At 45.9% G+C, this 21,810-nt stretch overlaps 1 protein-coding gene and 1 long non-coding RNA gene across 9 annotated transcripts in view; one reads left to right on the forward strand and one right to left on the reverse strand.

The window, feature by feature from the left end:
* Positions 1-21,810, forward strand: part of bean1 (brain expressed, associated with NEDD4, 1) — a 60,437-nt gene that overhangs the window by 18,932 nt on the left and 19,695 nt on the right. For 6 of the 8 annotated variants that reach the window (XM_030379504.1, XM_030379510.1, XM_030379507.1 and 3 more), the window contains 2 exons: positions 4,864-4,964; positions 18,324-18,518. In XM_030379504.1, coding sequence (XP_030235364.1) covers positions 4,952-4,964; positions 18,324-18,518 — 208 coding nt within the window. In that variant the 5' untranslated portion in view covers positions 4,864-4,951. The remainder of the gene's footprint in view (positions 1-4,863; positions 4,965-18,323; positions 18,519-21,810) is intronic. The other 2 variants (XM_030379508.1, XM_030379509.1) reach the window with 1 other exon arrangement.
* On the reverse strand, positions 20,697-21,721 carry LOC115560195 (uncharacterized). Its single transcript, XR_003979711.1, has 3 exons — positions 21,592-21,721; positions 21,126-21,286; positions 20,697-20,755 (listed from the first exon to the last, which is right to left on the reverse strand). It is a non-coding gene; the product is annotated as an uncharacterized LOC115560195 (long non-coding RNA).

A 21,810-nucleotide genomic window follows, 5' to 3' on the forward strand; every position in this document is an offset into this window, starting at 1 on the left:
AGCACTAGGTCGGCTGGGGATGCTCCAGTGGTGCTGTGAGGTGTAGAGCGATACTCACGGAGGAATGTGTTGAGTGTCTGCTTCCACGCAATGTTCACAGTCTCTGACACTCGGATGGCTTTCCCGAGTGTGCGCATGAAACGCTCTGCTGTCGCGTTGGCCTGAGGCCAGAGGGGTGTTATCTTCCGATGATGGAAACCTAGGCAGTCAGCAAACTTGGAAAACTGTTCACTGTTAAATGGTGGACCATTGTCTGTTTTGACCACTCGGGGTAAACCAAACATGGAAAACACTTTGTCAAACACTGGGATAACTGTGTTAGCTGAAGTAGACCTTATTATCTCAACTACAGGGTAGCGTGAGTACTCGTCTATAATAACTAAGAGATACTCTCCCGTAGGGAGGGGTCCATAGAAATCTGCACTGATATTAAGCCAAGGGGCTTCTGGTAGATCTGACATTCTCAGGGGCTCTGACTGGGCTATGGGTGTGTTTGCTTGACATGCTAAACAGTTCTTTACAGTTGTTTCTGCTTTCTGATCGATGTCGGGGAACCATACCTTTGACCTGAGAAGTGTCTTTGTTTTAACAATGCCCTGATGTCCTTCATGGGCTAACTGTACTCGCTGACTCGGATGAATTTCTTCAGAGTAGCAGCATGCTGTGTGTTGTCGGTGATCCTGTGCCACGTGTTGTGTCTGATGTAGGAAGTGATAATATGTAATATGTAATATCGGGTCCTTGAGTGTTTCTTCTATGATCTCGGCGAGGGTCATTGATTTGGGTGTAGCATTGTGTGCGATGAAGTTGACATATTCTTCTGCTACCTTCCCTGCTCTTGTAGATTATCCTGTTGGTGTCTTGATGGGGTGATGTGACATGTAGTCGGCGGGGTTCTCTGCGCCTTTCCGGTACTCCACGCGAAAATTGTAGGGCTGGAGTCTCAGTCCCCATCTCTCGATTCTCGCCGGTGGTTTTGATTTGGGGTTATTCCAGATCACTTCAAGGGCTTTGTGGTCTGTGACCAAGGTGAAGGGGTTTCCTTAGATGTATAAGTGGAAATGTTCACAACTCCACACGATGGCCAGTGCTTCCCGTTCGGTCTGTGAGTAGCGTCTTTCCACGTCACTCAGCACGGCTGGCATATGCTATGGTGTGCCTCTCCCCTTTTCTGTCAGATTGATAAAGAATGGCGCCTAGGCCGACTGGGCTGGCGTCCACGATCAGCTCTGTGTCCTTAGCTGGATCGAAGTACGCCATGACTGTGTCACTGGTGAGGCTGTCTTTGATTGTCTGTAGCGCAGAAGCGTGCTCCGGGCCCCAGCTCCATTGTGTGTCTTTTTTGGTGAGCTCGCGTAGTGGAGCGGAGATGGTGGCAAAGTCTGGTATGAACCGTGCACAGTAGTTTGCCATGCCGAGTAGGCTTCTGACCTCTGTCAGGTCCTGTGGGTCGCTGGCTTGCTTGATGGTTGCGACCTTTTTGGGGTCAGCTGAGATTCCGTCTGATGAAAAGATGAACCCGAAGAATTCGAGGCTGGATTTATCAAACTCACACTTTTTGCGATTGAGTGTGAGACCTCTCTCTTTCAGTCTCTGGAACACCGCTCTGAGGGTGTCGTCGTGCTCAGCCTGTGTCTTGCCGTGGATGATGATGTCGTCACTCAGGTTCTTGACACCGCTGATCCCTTGCAATGTCTGGCATATTGCATTCTGGAACAACTCCGCTGCAGACGATATTCCAAAGTTTAGGCGTTTGTATCGCCTCAGACCTTGGTGTGTGGTGAAGGTCGTGATGTATCTGCTGGCCGGGTGGAGCTCTAACTGATGATATCCGGCAGTCAGGTCCAGCTTGGAGAAGACCGTTGCTCCGTTGAGCTCATGGATGACGTCGTCCATGGTGGGTGTGATGTGGCGTTCGCGCTGTATGGCGGTGTTGGCTTGTCTCATGTCGACGCAGATCCTCACTTTATCCGGGTCTTTTGGTTTGGGAGGCGTCACAATTGGGGAGACCCATGGCGTAGGGCCTGTGACTGTCTCTATGATGTCATCATTCTCGAGTTTAGCAGTTCGTCTTCGACTTTTTTCCGGATGTGAAACGGCACCCGCCTGTGTGGCTGACAGGTAGGCTGCACGTCTTTGTTGATGTGAAGCTTGACTTGAAAATCTTTTAGTTTGCCTATTCCCTGGAAGAGCTCTGGATAACTGTCCAACAGCTCGTCTGCCACTGTTTGGCCGCTTGTGGATGAGACGCTGTTAACTATTTTGATCAGGCCAAGCTCATCGGCTGTTTGGTAGCTTAACAGGGAGCAGCCATCACCCTCCAGCACGTAGAACACACCCTTAGTCTTTTTGTTCCCTGCCTCTATATCACAGTTGAATGCTCCAGCTATGGGCAGTGGGTTGGTGCAGCCATAAGGATATATCTTTACACTGACTGTGGTGAGCTGCGGGCGTGGAGTCATTGTGTTGAAAACGGACTCACTGATAATATTCACTGCAGCTCCAGAGTCTATGAGTGCTGATATCTTGGTACCGTTGAGCTTGATGCATGTCTGTGGCTGCATATTGCCACTGTTGCTGTTTATTATAAACACATATTTCTCGTCGCTGCTAGACGAGTTGTAGCCACCATTTTGCTCGGTGCTGGTCACATTGTACACTTTGTGTCTGTGTTGTTTACCTTTCTCTCTCTCTTCGTCTTTTGGTTCACGCCCTCTGGTTGGTTCTTGTTGCCTATATCTGCATTGTCGAGCAAAGTGATTCATCCTACCGCATGCTTTGCAGTCCTTGCCCCGTGCTGGGCATTCTCCTTCATGTGGATATTGTCCTCCACAGTTCCTGCAGTTATTGCTGGGCTTGCCTCTCCCAGTGTATTGGCTGGGCCGCCACTTCTGCTGGATCACATTCACTGATGCAGTATCTGTCTGTTCCATGCCCGCTGCTTTCTGCTCGGACAGTTCTAGTGACATACCATGGTCGAGAAGGTCATCTAAGCCCTTCTCAGGCTCTCTCAGCTCGCGTTGACGCAGCCTGGTTGAAGTGCAGCTTTGAATCAGCTGTGCTTTGATCTCTTTGTCAGTGTCTGCAAACTCACAGTTCTTTGCAAGCATGCGTAGTCTAGTGCAGTATGTGTCTAGATTTTCGACTGGCAGTTGCACTGCCTTTCTGAACATATAAACTTGATACTGAGTGTTCTTCTTGGGGGTGAAGTACGTTTTGAGCCTTGCCTTTACGTCCGCATATTTGTCTCCCTCATCTGCGAGCGTGTCATAGATATCATGCACGCGCTCTCCTGCTAGGTGCAGCAGCAGTGCCTTTAGCCTAGCATCGCCGGTGATGTTGACCGCAGTAGTGTAGTTTTCAAACCTCTGCACCCATTTGGTCCAACGCGGTCCCACCGAGCTTGGATCCGTTTCTGAGTCAAATGCATGGAGTGCAGGAGTGTGCTCGAGTGACATGACGAGTGTAGCGTGTAGTGTTGGCCACTCAGTCCTCGGAATGCTGGCTATGCTAACTGTGAAGCTAGCTAAACTCCCGCGGTTAGGAAACGCTTTATGTTCCTCTTTTTTTCCGGACTTTATTGTTCCATATTTATCCTCGTCGCCAGTGTGATGTTGTAGGTTATCATATTGAAATGAGACGAGCGGACAACTGTTTGTATGAACTCAGGTTTATCTCCGGGATATCCGATGCACGTCTGCCTCGTTCCAGTACTACGTCATGACCAACCAATATACGGCAGTGTCGCAAACACTACAAGAGACACAGACAGAATAACAAGCATAAAGACATGAAAGGGCTTTTATGATGTGCAACACTTTATATTATTACAGTATTATGGTTGTCATTTACAAGTCATCTCTGAACATCATTGAGGTTGTGCCTTGCTCTCAAAGCATCATTCTATGAACAGAGAAGTGATGAGACATTATCTTCCCTTAGTTCAGTCAGATCACTTCAAGCTTAATTTCAACTAAATTATTGTGAGTGAAAGGAAGACAGAGAGGGAGAGAGAGAATTTGTCGTGTTTGGGCTGTGAATTTACCACAGGAAATGAGTCACGCTGGCTCAAAACACATATGAGCCTCCCTCACCTCATCCAGTCATCCTGACACACACATGCACACAAACACATGGTCCAGTTTTTCTAATGCTTACTGAACTTCCGGCCGGAAAGACTGCATGTGTGTGTGTGCTGTGCATGAGGTGCATGTGTTTGTTCTGTGTGCGATGTGCATGTGTCTGTGTTGTGCACGTCCAGTCGAATAGGTCAAGTATGACATTTTCTGCCAGGCTGGGGTTGGGATGGGCCGGCCTTAGACGGATTTCCACGATGCTTTGACAATCATTGTTGGCTCTTCAACCACTATTGACCAATCCACGTTAGATTCATCGTAATCACAGTCTGAGCGGTCCAATCTCTGCAAGTCAGAGGGTTTATTTACCAATCACATGTTCACATTATCCAAAAATAATAACAGAGTAATACTCAATAAATAAATGAACTATGTATCTTCAGAATAAGAGCAAATAGAGCAACAAGCTCAAGTTAGAAAGGCTGCTGGTTATACTAAAGCTATTTTTAGCTATATATTCCACAATAGACAGTAGACATGGTCAGTAGACTGACCATAAGGCATGTTATGCCATTAACATGAAACTTCACTTACTCATCATGCAAGACGTGAAGCCCCCTGCCGTGTCTGACCCTAGCCACGTGAGACCATTTATGTTGTGCACTAAACTCAGAGAAGCGCTGTGCTCTCCTAAATCTTGCAGAATCCGGTCGAAAATAAATCAAATACATAATCTTATCTGGTGCTGCTGATCTATTTTGGTGCTGCCATTGTCTTCATAATCCAGCAGGCTGCGGCGCTCCTCCTTTACCATGAACTGAACCTCCTACACATCGATCTGCAGGAGAAACAGAGAGGGATCTGACCAGATCGCCATGGTCTCACAAGGTTAGTCCGACCCAGCCACATCCAACACTGTACTGGTTGGCCAGTCATTCCCCACATATGGCTCACATGATCAAATTTATTAATTAAACAATTTGTAATTCTGGTCAAATTCTTTACAACTGTATATTACTGTCTTTTTTTAATTGGGTTATGTGCGTTTTCTTAAGTTCTTAATTGTTGTAGGCATCACCTTTGAAATGTGGAAGGGTGCCTTGTGTTGGAGGAGGCTGGGAGCCAGGAGGCTCATGGTAATGGATTGATAGGATCCATTCCTTACAGGCTGCCCCTTACCACAACCACAGCAAACATAAACCTACTAAAGCTTTGTATTGAGCAACTGTTCATGAATAGCAGCATATGAATACAAATAGAGGCCAACGGAAGGAGAGAAGGGAGGGGCATTACCTGGTAGAAGAGGGGCGATGAGAGAAAGAGAGGTGGAAACATGGCCAACATCCATTCTCCCAAGGGAGAGAGAAGGAACGAGAATGAGAGATTAGGGAGGACATATGACCCATGTTTATTAAGACCCACACAAACACACATCAGGATGAACCGATATTTTCTGACCTAACGTATCCTTGTTTGTTTTATATTGACTACGAGAGTTCAGTAAATCTGGTATAAAATTGATGTTATTGAAAATAACAAATTCTGGAATTGCTCTATTTAAGTTGTGTATTTATAACTACCAATGTCTGCTTTCACCTAGGGAAAGGGCATCAGAGCAGAATCAATATTCCCCTTTCTTTGGCCTGAGAACGTCTCCCTGGTTCGGAGCAGGACTGTGTATAGCATGATCTCCCTGAGTTCACGTAGCTCTCTTAGTCCTTCGTCAGAAGAAATGCGTTTCAAGATACTTTGAGTGGTGGAGAGGGTCTATTTGAAAGCTTATCACATTCAATAACCAAACAATTGAAACTTGACTCATAAGAGCAACCTGTCAGAATTGGGGATCGAGCCCGGATCTGCGAATCCACAGTTCTACTCTGAACCCAGTTAACAAAAGGGAAGGGTATAGACTCAAGTGAAGAGAGGGTGGAACTGAACGGTTGTTTATTACAAAAAGTCCTTGGGCAAAACACAGAAGATCAAATTCCAAAACGAGGGCAAAATCCAAAAAGAGCAAAAACCAACAGAAAAGACAAAAGTCCAAAACGTCATACCAATGGGGCAAATCCAAGTGGGTAATCCAGAGGGCAGGCAAGCGGTCAAATCACAGGGGATCAATAATCATTTCCAATACAAGACTAGCTTCGGTCAGAGTACGAACGTGGCACATCAAAGACTAAGCACTGAACATCGGCAAAAGCAGGGCTTAAATGCATGGCTTGATTGGTCATGTGACCGGAGCAACAAGACACAGGTGACAGGGCTAATTGGCAAAGCAAGGGAACAGAAAATACTTAAATAACACATGTACGGCCACTTGATGCCGCCAAAGTCCAAAGTGCAAAAAACATTATTCAAAAACATGACAGGACCCCTTCCCCTAGGAACGTCTCCTGACGTTCCTAGGGGAAGGGGTCCTGTCATGTTTTTGAATAATGTTTCAACATCTCCTGACGTTCCTAGGGCGGTCCGGGTGAGCAGCATGAAAGTCCTTACGGAGGTCTGTATCGAGAACGTCCCGTGCTGGAACCCAGGAACGTTCCTCTGGGCCGTATCCCTCCCAGTCAATCAAGTATTGCAACCCGCCACGAACCTGACGGGAATCCACAATACGGCGGACGGTGAAGGCCGGTTGGCCTCCAATAACACGGGGGGGCGGGGGTGTTTCAGGGGCAGGGGCCAGAGGGGAAGTGAATACAGGGCGTAATAGGGACACATGGAAGGTGGGGTTTATTTTAAGAGAGCGAGGCACCTGGAGGCGGTAGCACACAGGATTAATTCTTCGGATCACCTTAAAGGGGCCCACATAGCGAGGGGCCAGCTTGCGGGATTCCACCCGCAGCGGGAGGTCCTTGGCGGACAGCCAAATCCTTTGACCATGGCGGAAGCTGGGGGCTGGTGTCCGAAGCTGGTTAGCGTGGCGCTGGTTCCTTTTGGAGGTCCGCAGGAGAGCCCGTCGGGCCTGTTTCCAGGTCCTTTTACACCGTCTCACGAACTGAAGCGCCGACGGGACACTAACATCCCTCTCCTTCTCAGGAAACAAAGGTGGCTGAAATCCAAACTGGCACTGGAATGGGGACATGCCAGTAGATGTGTACTGGAGTGTGTTGTGGGCGTACTCAGCCCACGGCAGCCGGGAACTCCAGGATGACGGGTGGTCAGCCACTAGACTCCTCAGAGATGCCTCCAGCTCCTGGTTGACCCTCTCCGTTTGCCCATTGGACTGGGGATCGAACCCGGATGTGAGGCTGGCCGTGGCTCCAATGAGTTTACAGAAGGCTCGCCACACCCGGGAGGAGAACTGAGGACCCCTGTCGGACACAATGTCCTGGTGAAGCCCATAGACTCGGAAAACATGTTCAAACATTAGTTTGGCAGTTTGAAGAGCAGAGGGTAACTTTGGCAAGGCAATAAAGCGACAGGACTTAGAAAACCTGTCTACCACTACTAAAATAACTGTGTTACCTTCAGAGGAGGGGAGGCCAGTAATGAAGGTCACCACTGAAAGGTGTGACCAAGGACGACCAGGAACAGGGAGGGGGTGGAGAAGACCTTGAGGACGTTGATGCTGTGTCTTACTACGAACACAGACACGAATGCCTTGACATCTTTCTCCATCTCCGGCAACCAGAAACGTCTCTTCAAAAACTCCAGAGTCCTTTGATTGCCAGGATGTACTGCCAGGCATGAAGAGTGCCCCCACTGTAATACTTTGGACTTCATTTTCTGGTGAACAAAAAGACGATCCAATGGACCCGTTCCTGGTCCTGGATCCTGCTGGAGAGCCCTCCTGACCTCGGTCTCAATGCCCAAGCGGACAGGGGCCACAATCCTGGAGCTGGGGATAACGGGACACTTGTCATCCCAGCGCCGAGGGCCTCAAACTGTCTAGATAGGGCATCTGGTTTCTGGTTCTTGGTGCCTGGCCGAAATGAGATGGTGAAGTTAAACTGGGAAAAAAAAAGTGCCCACCGGGCCTGGCGGGGATTCAATCTCTTAGCCTGCTTCAAATACTCCAGATTCTTGTGGTCGCTCCAGACTAAAAACGGATCTTGGGCCCCCTCCAGCCAATGTCTCCACTCCTCTAATGCCATCTTGACAGCCAGTAGCTCTCTGTCCCCAACATCATATCGGGCCTCTGTGGGAGATAGGCGATGAGAGTAAAATGCACAAGGGTGCAACTTCCCATCGGAGATACGCTGGGAAAGAATTGCACCAACCCCCACATTGGATGCATCCACCTCCACAACAAAAGGCAGAGAGGGATCTGGCAGTGCAAGGATAGGTGCGGACGAAAAACGCTCCTTGAGTAGTCTGAACGCCCCTTCAGCCTGAGGAGTCCATATGAACGGCACACCGCCCTTAGTGAGGGCAGTGATTGGCGCAGCCACAGTGCCAAAGCCCCTGATGAATTTCCTGTAAAAATTGGCAAATCCCAAGAACCGCTGCACCTCCTTGACGGACCTAGGGGATGCCCAGTTCCTTATTGTCTGAGTCTTCACCGGATCCATTTGAACACGACCCTCCTTCAAGATGAACCCTAGAAAAGTCGCCTCAGACACATGGAATTCACATTTCTCCGGCTTAACAAACAGGTGGTTCTTCAGGAACCTCTGTAAAACTTGCCGGACATGGGGAATGTGATCTGAAAGGGACTTAGAAAAAATCTAAATATCATCAATGTAAACAAAAACAAGGTGGTTAATCATATCTCTGAGAGCATCATTTATAAGGGCTTGGAACACTGCAGGTGCATTAGTAAGACAAAGGGCATAACTTGATACTTGTAGTGCCCTGTTGGAGTGTTGAAGGCGGTCTTCCATTCATCGCCCCTGCGGACACGAATGAGATGGTACGCATTTCTCAAGTCGAGTTTGACGAAGACCTTGGCACCCTGGAGCAAATCAAAAGCAGTAGACATTAGTGGCAGGGGATAGCGATTACGGATGGTCTTGTTTAGGGCCCGGTAGTCTATGCAGGGTCGAAGCCCCCCATCCTTCTTGCCCACGAAGAAGAATCCAGCCCCGGCTGGAGAGGTGGAGGGTCGAATAAATCCAGTGGCCAGGGCTTCTTTTATGTATTTGTCCATGGCCTCACGTTCTGGCAAAGACAGGGAGAAGATACGCCCACGGGAAGGACTGGTGCCAGGCAAAAGCTCAATGCTACAGTCATAGGACCTATGAGGGGGCAACGTAGATGCTCTTGCCTTAATAAAGACTTCTTTCAGGTCCAAATATTCAACAGGAACTTGAGATAGCTCCAAGGCATCAACAGGTTCCACTAGTGGTTGGGCAGAACTTTGCAGGAGACAAGTGGCATGGCAAGTGCGTCCCCACTCGAGAACAGTTCCAGTGGCCCAGTCAATAGAGGGATTGTGCCGGTTAAGCCAGGGAAAACCAAGAACCACAGGGAACCCGGGTGAGTCAATCAGGTACAGGGTAATTTCCTCCCGGTGATTGTCTGACAGGAGTCTCAGGGGGGCAGTGGCAGCAGTCACTCTTCCTTTACCTAAGGAGCGACCATCAAGAGTAGAGATAGTGAAGGGAGGATTAACTGCAATCTGAGGCACATGTAGACGTCGGGCTACACTAATGTCCATAAAATTTCCCGCAGCGCTGGAGTCGATGAAGGCCTGAAAAGTGTGTCGCTGCTCTCCCCATGAGAGATATACAGGTAAGAATACTCCTGCGCCTGGGGAGTCGGGAGAGTATGTTGCCCCAGTCATGCTCCTCCCTACTCCTGACGGGGCTGACCATTTCCCGGGCAGTCAGGACAAGAGGCTCGGAGGTGGCCTGCCTTACCACAGTAAAAGCATAGCCCCTCCCTTCTACGGCGGTCCCTTTCAGCTTGAGAGAGACGGGTTCCTCCGATGTGCATGGGCTCAGGATCACTGGACGAGCTGGGAGCAGAACTCCAGGATGGAGCTGGTACATCAGCCGATCTCCGGGCGTGAGGTTGGGTACGGTGGCGCTCACCCAGGCGGTTGCCTAGCTGAAAAGCCAGGGAGACTAATGTCTCAAAGTCATTGGGTGTCTCCACGGTAGCCAATCCATCCTTCAGGGCATCAGACAATCCGTCGTAGAAGACTGAGATTAGGGCCTGCTCGTCCCAACCACTATCAGCTGCCAGGGTTCTGAAAGTAATTGCATAGTCAGCAGCACTGCCTGGTCCTTGTCGAAGTCTTAGAAGTCTTTTGGCTGCCTCCTGGCCCACTAATGATCGGTCGAAGACACGTAACATTTCTTCTTTGAAATCCGAATAATTAGAGCAGATAGCGCCCTGTTGACCCCAGATAGCAGTCGCCCAGGTCAGAGCCTTGTCAGTTGCTAGGGTGATTAAGTAAGCTATTCGGGATCGATCACCTGGATAACTTGAGGGCTGTAGCTCAAATGCTAAATCACATTGTGTCAAAAAGCCTCTGCACCCACCTGCATTTCCATCATATCTCTGTGGCGCAGGCAGTCTCGGTTCATGACTAGGTGGTGCAGGAGATGATGCCGGAGTCGGGTTGGGAGCCGGTGCTGGAGCTGCTAGATTCCCGATTCTCCGCACCTCTGCCAGTATATGTTGTAAAACTTGGTCATGTTGCTGGACACGTTGCTGTAGATTGGGCAAGGCTTGGGCATGGGTTTCTATTGTAGCTCCGAAGCTGGTGAGGGTAGCCATGAGGCGTTCGATATCCGATGGATCCTGGGGGGGGGTCTCTGCTGAGTCATCCATGGCTTAGTCTTTCTGTCAGAATTGGGGATCGAGCCCGGATCTGCGAATCCACAGTTCTACTCTGAACCCAGTTAACAAAAGGGAAGGGTATAGACTCAAGTGCAGAGAGGGTGAAACTGAACGGTTGTTTATTGCAAAAAGTCCTTGGGCAAAACACAGAAGATCAAATTCCAAAACGAGGGCAAAATCCAAAAAGAGCAAAAACCAACAGAAAAGACAAAAGTCCAAAACGTCATACCAATGGGGCAAATCCAAGTGGGTAATCCAGAGGGCAGGCAAGCGGTCAAAACACAGGGGATCAATAATCATTTCCAATACAAGACTAGCTTCGGTCAGAGTACGAACGTGGCACAACAAAGACTAAGCACTGAACATCGGCAAAAGCAGGGCTTATATGCATGGCTTGATTGGTCATGTGACCGGAGCAACAAGACACAGGTGACAGGGCTAATTGGCAAAGCAAGGGAACAGAAAATACTTAAATAACACATGTACGGCCACTTGATGCCGCCAAAGTCCAAAGTGCAAAAAACATTATTCAAAAACACAACCCTTTCAGGATAGCGATGTTTGAGATCAGGGGCCGTATTCACAAAGCATTTTATCTTACCGCTAGGAGTGCTCCTAACTCGCGCTAAAAAAATTTACGTAGGAGTTTTTTCTTAAAAGTTATTCACAAAGCCGCTGAGACCTACTCTTACTAAGGATAAATCACAAAGAGTGAACTAAGAGTGACGCGCCGTTGCTATGGATTACGTAAATTCTCGTGCACGAGTTTAGAAGCAGTCAGTTCGGTGATTGGTTGTTCAGACGAGCCCACTGAATCACCGAAAAACAAGGAAATAGCCTAGGCTAGAAATGAATTCCTATTAAGTAGTTATAGTGCAGTTAGCAGAATACACGCATGATGACAATTTTGTGCAGACCACGATAATGGCGTTGTAGCCCGCACGTTCAAGAGAGAGAGAAAGCAAACAATAAAAATATGTAAAATTTAAAAGAAAAATAAATGTTATGAACTACACAAGTGTTGACTGTTTTGTGCCAAGGTGTTTACCTAAAATGTGTTTTCAAAGTGATCCGTAAATGCCAGTCCACTCGGTTCCACACGGCCAAATTCATTGTCATGTTGATCGCCATCATCATCATCATCATCATCATCATCATCGTCTGGCTGTGGAATGTTCCTCCGCTTGCAGAGGTTGTGTAGAATGGCACATACAGTGATTACTGTGCTTGCCCTCTCTGGGGTGAGGTGTATTTCGCCGTGGAGGACATGAACCGACGTTTCATCTGCCCAATCCCTCTCTCCACAACATTTCGTGTATGTTTGTGTGCTCTAGCATATATGGAAGAAATCAGTAAACAATAATAAATATGGATTCAACAAATAAAAGGCGTCAAAGAGCCAATACGATGTGTTTTACGCATAGGACTAAGCGTAATCTGCGTAATCACTTACATGTTATACTTCAACTGTGCTCCCGGTTGTGGATTGAGGTAGGGTGTCTAGAGCCACGTCTTGCATGGATAGTCACTGTCTCCCAGCAAGTGACACCCAACTGGTACATCTCAAAAAGTTGCCTCATACCGCTCTCCATTAAAATATGCAAATCATGGGTGAATCATTATTGCCTCTCTGAAGTACAAACCTGGTTCACCTCAAACTTCCTCAAACTTAACACCAATAAAACAGAAATCCTTTTAGTTGGTACTAAATCATCTCTACTCAAAGTTGACAGTTTTTCCCTCTCATTTGACAGCTCCATAGTTTCCCCCTCCCCCCAGGTGAAGAGTCTGGGTGTCATCCTCGATGGCTCACTTTCCTTCAAATCCCATATCAACATCACCACCCGCACTGCCTACTTCCATCTTCGTAACATAAATCGCCTCCGTCCCTCCCTCACCCCCCACACCACCTCTATCCTCCTCTTCCATCCACCTTACTGTCCCCTCTGCCCGGCTCACCACCATGGGGAGCAGAGCTTTCAGCCGCTCTGCTCCCAAACTCTGGAACTCACTCCCACCTCACATCCGAAAAATTGACTCCCTCCCTCAGTTCAAATCCTCTCTCAAAACCCACCTTTTCAGGATAGCATTTTCACTGTAGTTGTCATGTTTTTTTACTTGCACTTTTAATGGTTTTGTTATTTGTTTGCCCTTGTTTTAAATTGTTTTAAACTTGTAAAGTGTCCTTGAGTGACCTGAAAGGCACTGTTAAATAAAATGTATTATGGCCTACCACACTATGGGTAGCTGAAGATCCAGGCCACTTTGCAACAACATCCAGTAGGCTATGTTAAAATTTGCATCAATAACAACCTGCGTGTTGATGGAACGCACTTTCTTCCTATTGACGAACACGTCCTTGTCTTTTGATGGCGCAATTATTTTTATGTGCGTCCCGTCTATAGCACCGACCACACCGGGCATACCTGCAATTGCCATGAAGTTGGCTTTGATCCTGTGTAATTGTTGAATGTCCAAAGGAAAGTTTATGGCACAGCTGACTGATGGTTGCGATATTTTTAAATCGTCGGCATTGCAAAGTTGCATTTCCCCTGTTGCTAAATAACGTAGTGTGGCCAAACATTTTATTCGGGACTAATCTGATTATTCCTGTTAGTCGGGGATGTTATTGCATCGCGATTAACTCCACAACAAGTTTAATACCCTAACATTTCGTCTCGCAGGCATTTAAGATTCTTTGTGAATAGGTCATACTGAGTTAGGAGTCCTCTTGAGGACTTTTAAGCTCTCCTAGACTTAGGCCGCGTTTCCACTGCAGGGTGCGGAACGGATCGGATCGCAAAGGTGCGGTAGGGAGGGGGCGGTATAGCCCAGCTCAGTTCCGAGGTCGCGTTTCCACTGCCGACAGTACCCTTTGTGGTAGGCCGGATGTCGATTGCCGCGGCAGCTACGTAAACATCGTAAACAACGTCTTCCTCCCCAAGAATGCAGACGAACGTCTCCACCTCCTTGTTCGCCCAAGCAAGCGTTTTACGCGACATGTTAAATACTTTGTGAATCGCTATTAGTGAAGAAAGTTAGGAGTCCTAAATTTAAGAGTGACACGCCCATTATTTTTAGGAGTTACTCCTAAATTCGCCAGTTAGGACCTACTTTTAGCCCTAAGATCCTTTGTGAATACGGCCCCTGGTATATAAAAGGAGCAGACCCATAATCAGCTTTATGAGTGACATCTTTGTTCATCATCAGTTATTCTCTGGGTCCATTTGGTCTTATTGCATGGGGCCATCTGTGACAGCTCAAAGGTCTTTAGTAGATAAAGTGGGGTGAGGGTATAATATAGTGCTTTATACTGTGACTCTTGAGGGAAATTACACAGTATGATCATTTGAACAATGAATTGCTCCAATTCATTGTTCCTACTTCCTACTTCAAGCACACCACCATCTTGTCCGTCACCTCACCGCCTTTGGAGTAGCACATGGGTAATTCATCTGCTCAAGGAGAAATGGACTCTGGGGCCGTATTCACAAAGGATTTTAGGGCTAAAAGTAGGTCCTGACTGGCGAATTTAGGAGTAACTCCTAAAAATAATGGGCGTGTCACTCTTAAATTTAGGACTCCTAACTTTTTTCACTAAGAGCAATTCACAAAGTATTTTAAGCCTAAAAGTAGCACCTAAGTCTAGGAGAGCTTAAAAGTCCTCAAGAGGACTCCTAACTCAGTAAGACCTATTCACAAAGAATCGTAATTGCCTGCGAGACGAAATGTTAGGGTAATAAACTTGTTGTGGAGTTAATCGCAATGCAATAACATCCCCGACTAACAGGAATAATCAGATTAGTCCCGAAATAAAATGTTTTGCCATAGGCCTACTACGTTATTTAGCAACAGGTGCAATGCAACTTTGCAATGCCGACGATTTAAAAATATCGCAGCCATCAGTCAGCCGTGCCATAAACTTTCCTTTGGACATTCAACAATTACACAGGATCAAAGCCAACTTCATGGCAATTGCAGGTATGCCCGGTGTGGTCGGTGCTATAGACGGGACGCACATAAAAATAATTGCGCCATCAAAAGACGAGGACGTGTTCGTCAATAGGAAGAAAGTGCGTTCCATCAACACGCAGGTTGTTATTGATGCAAATTTTAACATAGCCTACTGGATGTTGTTGCAAAGTGGCCTGGATCTTCAGCTACCCATGATTCGCATATTTTAATGGAGAGCGGTTTGAGGCAACTTTTTGAGATGTACCAGTTCGGTGTCAAATGCTGGGAGACAGTGACTATCCATGCAAGACGTGGCTCTAGACACCCTACCTCAATCCACAACCGGGAGCACAGTTGAAGTATAACATGTAAGTGATTACGCAGATTACGCTTAGTCCTATGCGTAAAACACATCGTATTGGCTCTTTGACGCCTTTTATTTGTTGAATCCATATTTATTATTGTTTACTGATTTCTTCCATATATGCTAGAGCACACAAACATACACGAAATGTTGTGGAGAGAGGAATTGGGCAGATGAAACGTCGGTTCATGTCCTCCACGGCGAAATACGCCTCACCCCAGAGAGGGCAAGCACAGTAATCACTGTATGTGCCATTCCATTCTACACAACCTCTGCAAGCGGAGGAACATTCCACAGCCAGACGATGATGATGATGATGATGATGGCGATCAACATGACAATGAATTTGGCCGTGTGGAACCGAGTGGACTGGCATTTAGGGATCACTTTGAAAACACATTTTAGGTAAACACCTTGGCACAAATCAGTCAACACTTGTGTAGTTCATAACATTTATTTTCTTTTAAATTTTACGTATTTTTATTGTTTGCTTTCTCTCTCTCTTGAACGTGCGGGCTACAACGTCATTATCGTGGTCTACACAAAATTGTCATCATGCGTGTATTCTGCTAACTGCACTATAACTACTTAATAGGAATTCATTTCTAGCCTAGGCTATTTCCTTGTTTTTCGGTGATTCAGTGGGCTCGTCTGAACAACCAATCACCGAACTGACTGCTTCTAAACTCGTGCACGAGAATTTACGTAATCCATAGCAACGGCGCGTCACTCTTAGTTCACTCTTTGTGATTTATCCCTAGTAAGAGTAGGTCTCAGTGGCTTTGTGAATAACTTTTAAGAAAAAACTCCTACGTAAAATGTTTTAGTGCGAGTTAGGAGCACTCCTAGCGGTAAGATAAAATGCTTTGTGATACGGCCCCTGGTGTAGAGGGAGAAGAGCAGCGGGGAGAGGACACACCCCTGTGGCGCGCCAGTGCTGATGGACCAGGTTTTGGATGTGGTGCTCCCCAGTCTGACATGCTGCTGCCTGTCAATCAGGAGGCTGATGATCCACTGGGTGAGCTTCTGATGTAAGAGTTCAGGGATGATTGTATTAAATGCCGAGCTGAAGTCGACAAACAGGATCCTGGCATATACGTCCTAGGTTAATCGAGGTGGTGTAGGATGTATTGTAGTCCCATATTGACAGCATCATCCGCCGACCTGTTTGCCCTATAGGCAAACTGCAGGGGGTCCAGCAGGGGTCCTGTTATGTCCTTCAGGTGGCTCAACACCAGTCTTTCGAAGGCTTTCATTACCACGGACAGGGCGACTGGCCTGTAGTCATTTAGTCCTGTGATGGAGGGTTTTTTGGGGATTGGGATGATGGTGGAGCGTTTGAAGCAGGAGGGCACTACACACCGCTCCAGAGAGCTGTTAAAGATCTGCGTGAAGATTGGCGCCAACTGTTCAGCACAGACTCGCAGGCAGGAGGGGGACACACCATTAGGTCCTGGAGCCTTCTTGATTTCCAGCTTCTGAAACAGCCGGCACACATCCTTCTAGTGGATAGTTAGCGCAGGTGGGGGGATGGGGTTGGGTGTTGAGGGAAAACCTTTTGCGCGTGAGGGGTGTGATGGTGGGTGCTTTTCGAACCTGCAGTAAAAGTTGTTCAGGTCGTCAGCCAATCTGAGATTTTCTGCAGGGTGGGGGGGTGCCCTCTTGTAGTTTGTGATCTGTTGCAGGCCTTTTCAAACTGATGCAGGGTCGTTGGCTGAGAGACTATTTTTTCATTTCTCACTGTAGCTTCTTTTGGTTACCTTGATCTCCTTTGTCAGATTGTTCCTGGCCTGCTTATATAGGTCCCGGTCCCCACTACTGTAGGCCTACTCTTTGGCTCGAAGCAGCCTCCTAAGATTAGCAGTAAACCAAGGTTTGCTGTTGTTGTATGTGCAGAGGATCTTGGATTGCACACAGATGTCCTCGCAAAAACGGATGTAAGATGTTACAGTGTCAGTGAGCTCGTTGAGGTCTGTAGCTGCAGCTTCAAAAACGCTCCAGTTGGTGCAGTCAAAACAAGCCTGCAACTCCAGCTTTGATTCCCTTGTCCATTTCTTTAGTCTTTGCCACGGGTTTAGATGTTTTTAATTTTTGGCTGTAAGTTGTAATGAGATGAAGCAGACAGTGGTCGGAGAGACCTAGAGCTGCCCGGGAAACGGCACGGTAGGCATCCTTTAAAACAGTGTAGCAGTGGTCAAGTGTTTTTTGTCTCTGGTGTGAATCTTGATTTGCTGGCTGTATTTAAGGAGTTCCTGCTCGAGTTTGGCGCTGTTAAAATGAGTCTGGGTGTTTTTTCTCTATGTCTGTTATCTGGTTGGCCAGCTGTTGCAGCACGTGTGCTACGCAGGATGATGCTGGTATGTAAACACCGACCATAGCAAACGAGGAGAACTCCCGCAGAGAATAAAAGGGCTTGCAGTTAAAGAAGAGGGTCTCTAAGTGAGGGCTGCACGTCTTTTTCAGCACTGTAACATCTGTACACCAACCTTCGTTTAAGTAGAAGCAGATTCCTCCGCCTTTCGTTTTCCCCGAAAGCTCTGTGTTGCGGTCCGCTCGGATGAGTTGGAAACTGGGCAGCTGAAGTGCGCTTTCCGGAATGCGTTCACTGAGCCATGTTTCACTGAAACACAGGGCGGCGGATCTGTAAAAGTCTGAGTTCTTATGGTTGAGAAGCAGCAGCTCATCCATCTTGTTTGCAAGGGACCGGACGTTTGCCAGGTGATTGGCTGGAAGCGAAGTGCGTAATCCCTGTTTCCTTGATGTGAGTCAGTCCCCGTTTAGAGCAGACCTCTTTAGGCTAATCTGCATACTACAAATGTTTTTATGTTTTGTTAGGCAAGATGTTGTTGTTTATTTGTCTCTGTTGTAGAAACAACGCAGCAACACCTCTCCCCAAGTCCCGCCCCTGGAACCGCGAAGCCGTATAATCGCATTTACATCAAAATGAAACCGCCAATGTATGTAGGGTCTGGGAGGGTTAATTGGGGTGCTAGCGCCAGTCGGTAATATACCTCGGTCAGTGTAAATGCCCGGCCATGCCAGGTAAAAGGCGTGCATAAGACGGGCATATTTGGCAATGTAAAAACGTTTACACAGACATCAAAATGACACCCCATTCACTAAACTACAGTGTACATTTTGATCGTCCCAAATTCCTTTTCTCTTTCTTGCTCTCTCGCCCCCCGCATCCCTCCCTGCAGTGAGCCTCAACCACAGCAATGGGGAGCTCGAAAATTGCTGGTTCGAGCCAGAGGACGCCTCCCTCCTGGTGTCCCCCCTGGTGGTGGCAGGCATCGTCATCGGGCTGGTCCTCTTCCTCTCCTGTGTCACCATCATCATCGGCAGCCTTCGCAAGGACAGCCGCTTGCAGACCCCGCACCTCCGGGCCAGCTATGGTGGGCGCAGACCTCTGGGTTTGGGTACCAATGTATTGACAGCAGACGTAATCCACCATAAGAACCTTTGCAGGTCCTTTTAAAGGTCCCATGGCATGAAGATTTCACTTTATGAGGTTTTCTAACATTAATATGAGATCCCCTAGCCTGCCTATGGTCCCCCAGTGGCTAGAAATTACATTAAGTTTAAACGACCACTAGGTATCCTGCTCTGCCTTTGAAAAATGAAAGCTCAGATTCTCTGATTTCGAATTTCGCCGAATATGTCGTCATAACCCATATGAAAGTTTACCATGGTAAATGTACCATGGTAAACTATGGTACATTTTGTACCATGGGATTTTTGACAAGTACCATGGTAAATGTACGATGGTAAGGTACCATGGTAAATGTACCATGGTAAGTGTACCATGGTAATTGTACCTTGGTATACCATGGTATACCATGGGATTTTTGACAAATTTACCATGGTACATTTACCATGGTACCTTTACCATGGTACATTTTACCATGGTACCTTGTCATGGTACTTTTACTGTGGTAATTACCATGGTACATTTACTATGGTAATTACCATGGTACCTTTACCATGGTACATTTTACCATGGTACATTTACCATGGTACCTTGTCATGGTACATTTACTATGGTAATTACCATGGTACATTTACTATGGTAATTACCATGGTACATTTTACCATGGTACCTTTACCATGGTACATTTTACCATGGTACCTTGTCATGGTACATTTACCATGGTAATTACCATGGTACATTTACTATGGTAATTACCATGGTACCTTACTATGATACCTTACATTTTACCAAAGTTTACCATAGTAAATGTATCATAGTAAGTGTGCCATACCATTGTACAAGGAGTGGTAGCTGTCAGGTTGGCTCTGTATCACATGCTTGGCAACAGCATCATAGAACTTAGATAATCTGAAAATTATGAAATGTGTCAGTCCAAACAATACCATATTTTCCTGCACGACTTTGGTTATGTATTAGGCTTTACGTAAAAAACACAAATGCTTAGATACAATGAATCGTTTTATTTAATTATATTACAACTCAAGAGGACCAGAATAAAAAATACATATAACCTCAACCAATGACACAAAGGTTATCCATTTTCTACAAAAAAGATAAGCTACATGAATTTATAAGTTCCTCCCTATATGACCAAATATATTCACAACCGTGCAATATTTAAAACAAAAGACAAACCACACATGAACTGGTGCATTAACATAAACATGATATTCTATCAAGTACAGTTTCAAGCAGTATCAAGACTATCACAGATGTACATGTTGTGTCCTGTTTGAACTCACTGGCTTAGCTGTTGATATATAAATGTAGTACTTACAGATCGAACTTTTCGCTAACATTCTGATTAAAATCTCCATATATAGCATTAAGTCCGGTCAGACTTCTCTTTACGCCGCAGAGTTTTGGCTGCATTCGACAATTTTTCCCTCATGAAGCGCCTGATGTCAGCTTCCGCTGCCTCGGGGAAGACCTTGCGTGCCTCAGCTGTGCATAAAAAAACAAAGATTCAGTAACACTGCCCCTTGTAGACATTGACAACTGAATGCAAGGATTAATTAACGCTACCATTTTGGTGGTTCATGTATTTATATATACTAGTCACAGATCACATGCGAGAGTACCACCAACACAAATAGCATGTTTGGGATCAATTTCAATCAAATTCCAAGCACTTGACAATCATGATAAAAACTGGATGTATCCAGCACCATATGAAAGGAAACCCATACTACTGATATATGTGCTATGGTATGAACCAGATTAGACCACAATAATTAGTTCCTTTTCTGAGACAAAATTACTTAAATTATTATGGTAATGCATATATTATGTTTGTAGCATTCAAGGAGTCACCCTACATTAAATAATAGATATTTCAGTAGGTGCATGGCATCAAGTAACCTTTAATTAGCAGGTCTTAATTTCCATTTACCTTTTGCCACAAGGAGTCTCAGTTGAGCCAGATGGGGTCTCAGTTGCATGATCTACAATAAACAGTTATTCATGTATTTATACATAGGACCACTTGTATGTTAATTCCAAATGTTCACCATATTCCCTCAGAATAGCTCAGCCTAACATAATGAGAAATCTCACTTGTGCATTTTTGTACTTCTGCAAAATACTTTTGCTGGCACTTAGTGCAGTTGTTGCCTGCTTGCGTTTTGACTTGGTCTTCGGCTGCAATAAAAAAAAGTAATTAACATATATAATAGCCATTATTGCATATGCACCAGCATTTAAATTGCTTCTTATAAGATTGTTATTAAGATAAAGGATACCAAAACACTGTTAAAAAGGATAGATAAATAAGCTTTTATCAGAAGTAATAATACGATATAAGATAACTATGAGACTATTTGACCATTTTGTTCAGATTAGTTAAAAAAAAAAATTTGGTCAACAATTATTAAAGCTATATACTTTTAATAATGTTTGGAATATTAAATCAACATACTAAATTGTATATAAAATGCAGAATGAACTACAATACATATTTAAAAATGTTAATTAAAATCTGCATAAGAAGATTCCATGGATACCTCATTACCTCGGCCACATGCTCATCATTTCCATCCTCAGATGGCACGTTCTTTGAATTTGGAATTTTTCGCCTTTGGCCTTTTCCACATTTAGATGTAGGTGTGACTGCCACATCCAGAAGGCCTAACTCCGCTTTCTTCCTCACTTCGACCAGTTCTCTCCTATCCTCTATGAAATCGGGATTAAATAGAAAGAAAATCAGATAATGCATATAAGTCATAATAAACTTCCATTTAATAAAGTTGCAACAAGCTTAGCTGCATGAGAACTAGATCTAGGCGATAGGCCTAGTAGATGCACATATGCATGCATAGGTGTAAATTATTTACGGAAATTACTGCACGAGCACACTGCAGTAAATTAATAGATAGGCCTACATCTAACTGATATAATTAAGTATGCCTATATACGGTACTGTTATAAGTTACTATAGGTCCAAATAGAACATGATTTTATGTAATTGTCAGTCTTACCTCCGGTTGCCATTATTTTGGCCGAACAAAGTTTAACTTTTCCATTTCGTTCCCTCCATCGCACGACATATTCTTGTGCTTCATTCTGCTCGTCAAATTCTCCCTCAATCCAGGAGAGCTCACCAATGTCGACAGAAAAATCATCAAAGGCAAAAACAGCTAACATTACCATCTTGTTAATATTGATAGTTCTTCAAGTCAGACTACTTCGAACCGCGA

The sequence above is a fragment of the Gadus morhua genome, chromosome 15 (genome assembly GCF_902167405.1).
Source record: "Gadus morhua chromosome 15, gadMor3.0, whole genome shotgun sequence".
Taxonomy (NCBI): domain Eukaryota; kingdom Metazoa; phylum Chordata; class Actinopteri; order Gadiformes; family Gadidae; genus Gadus; species Gadus morhua.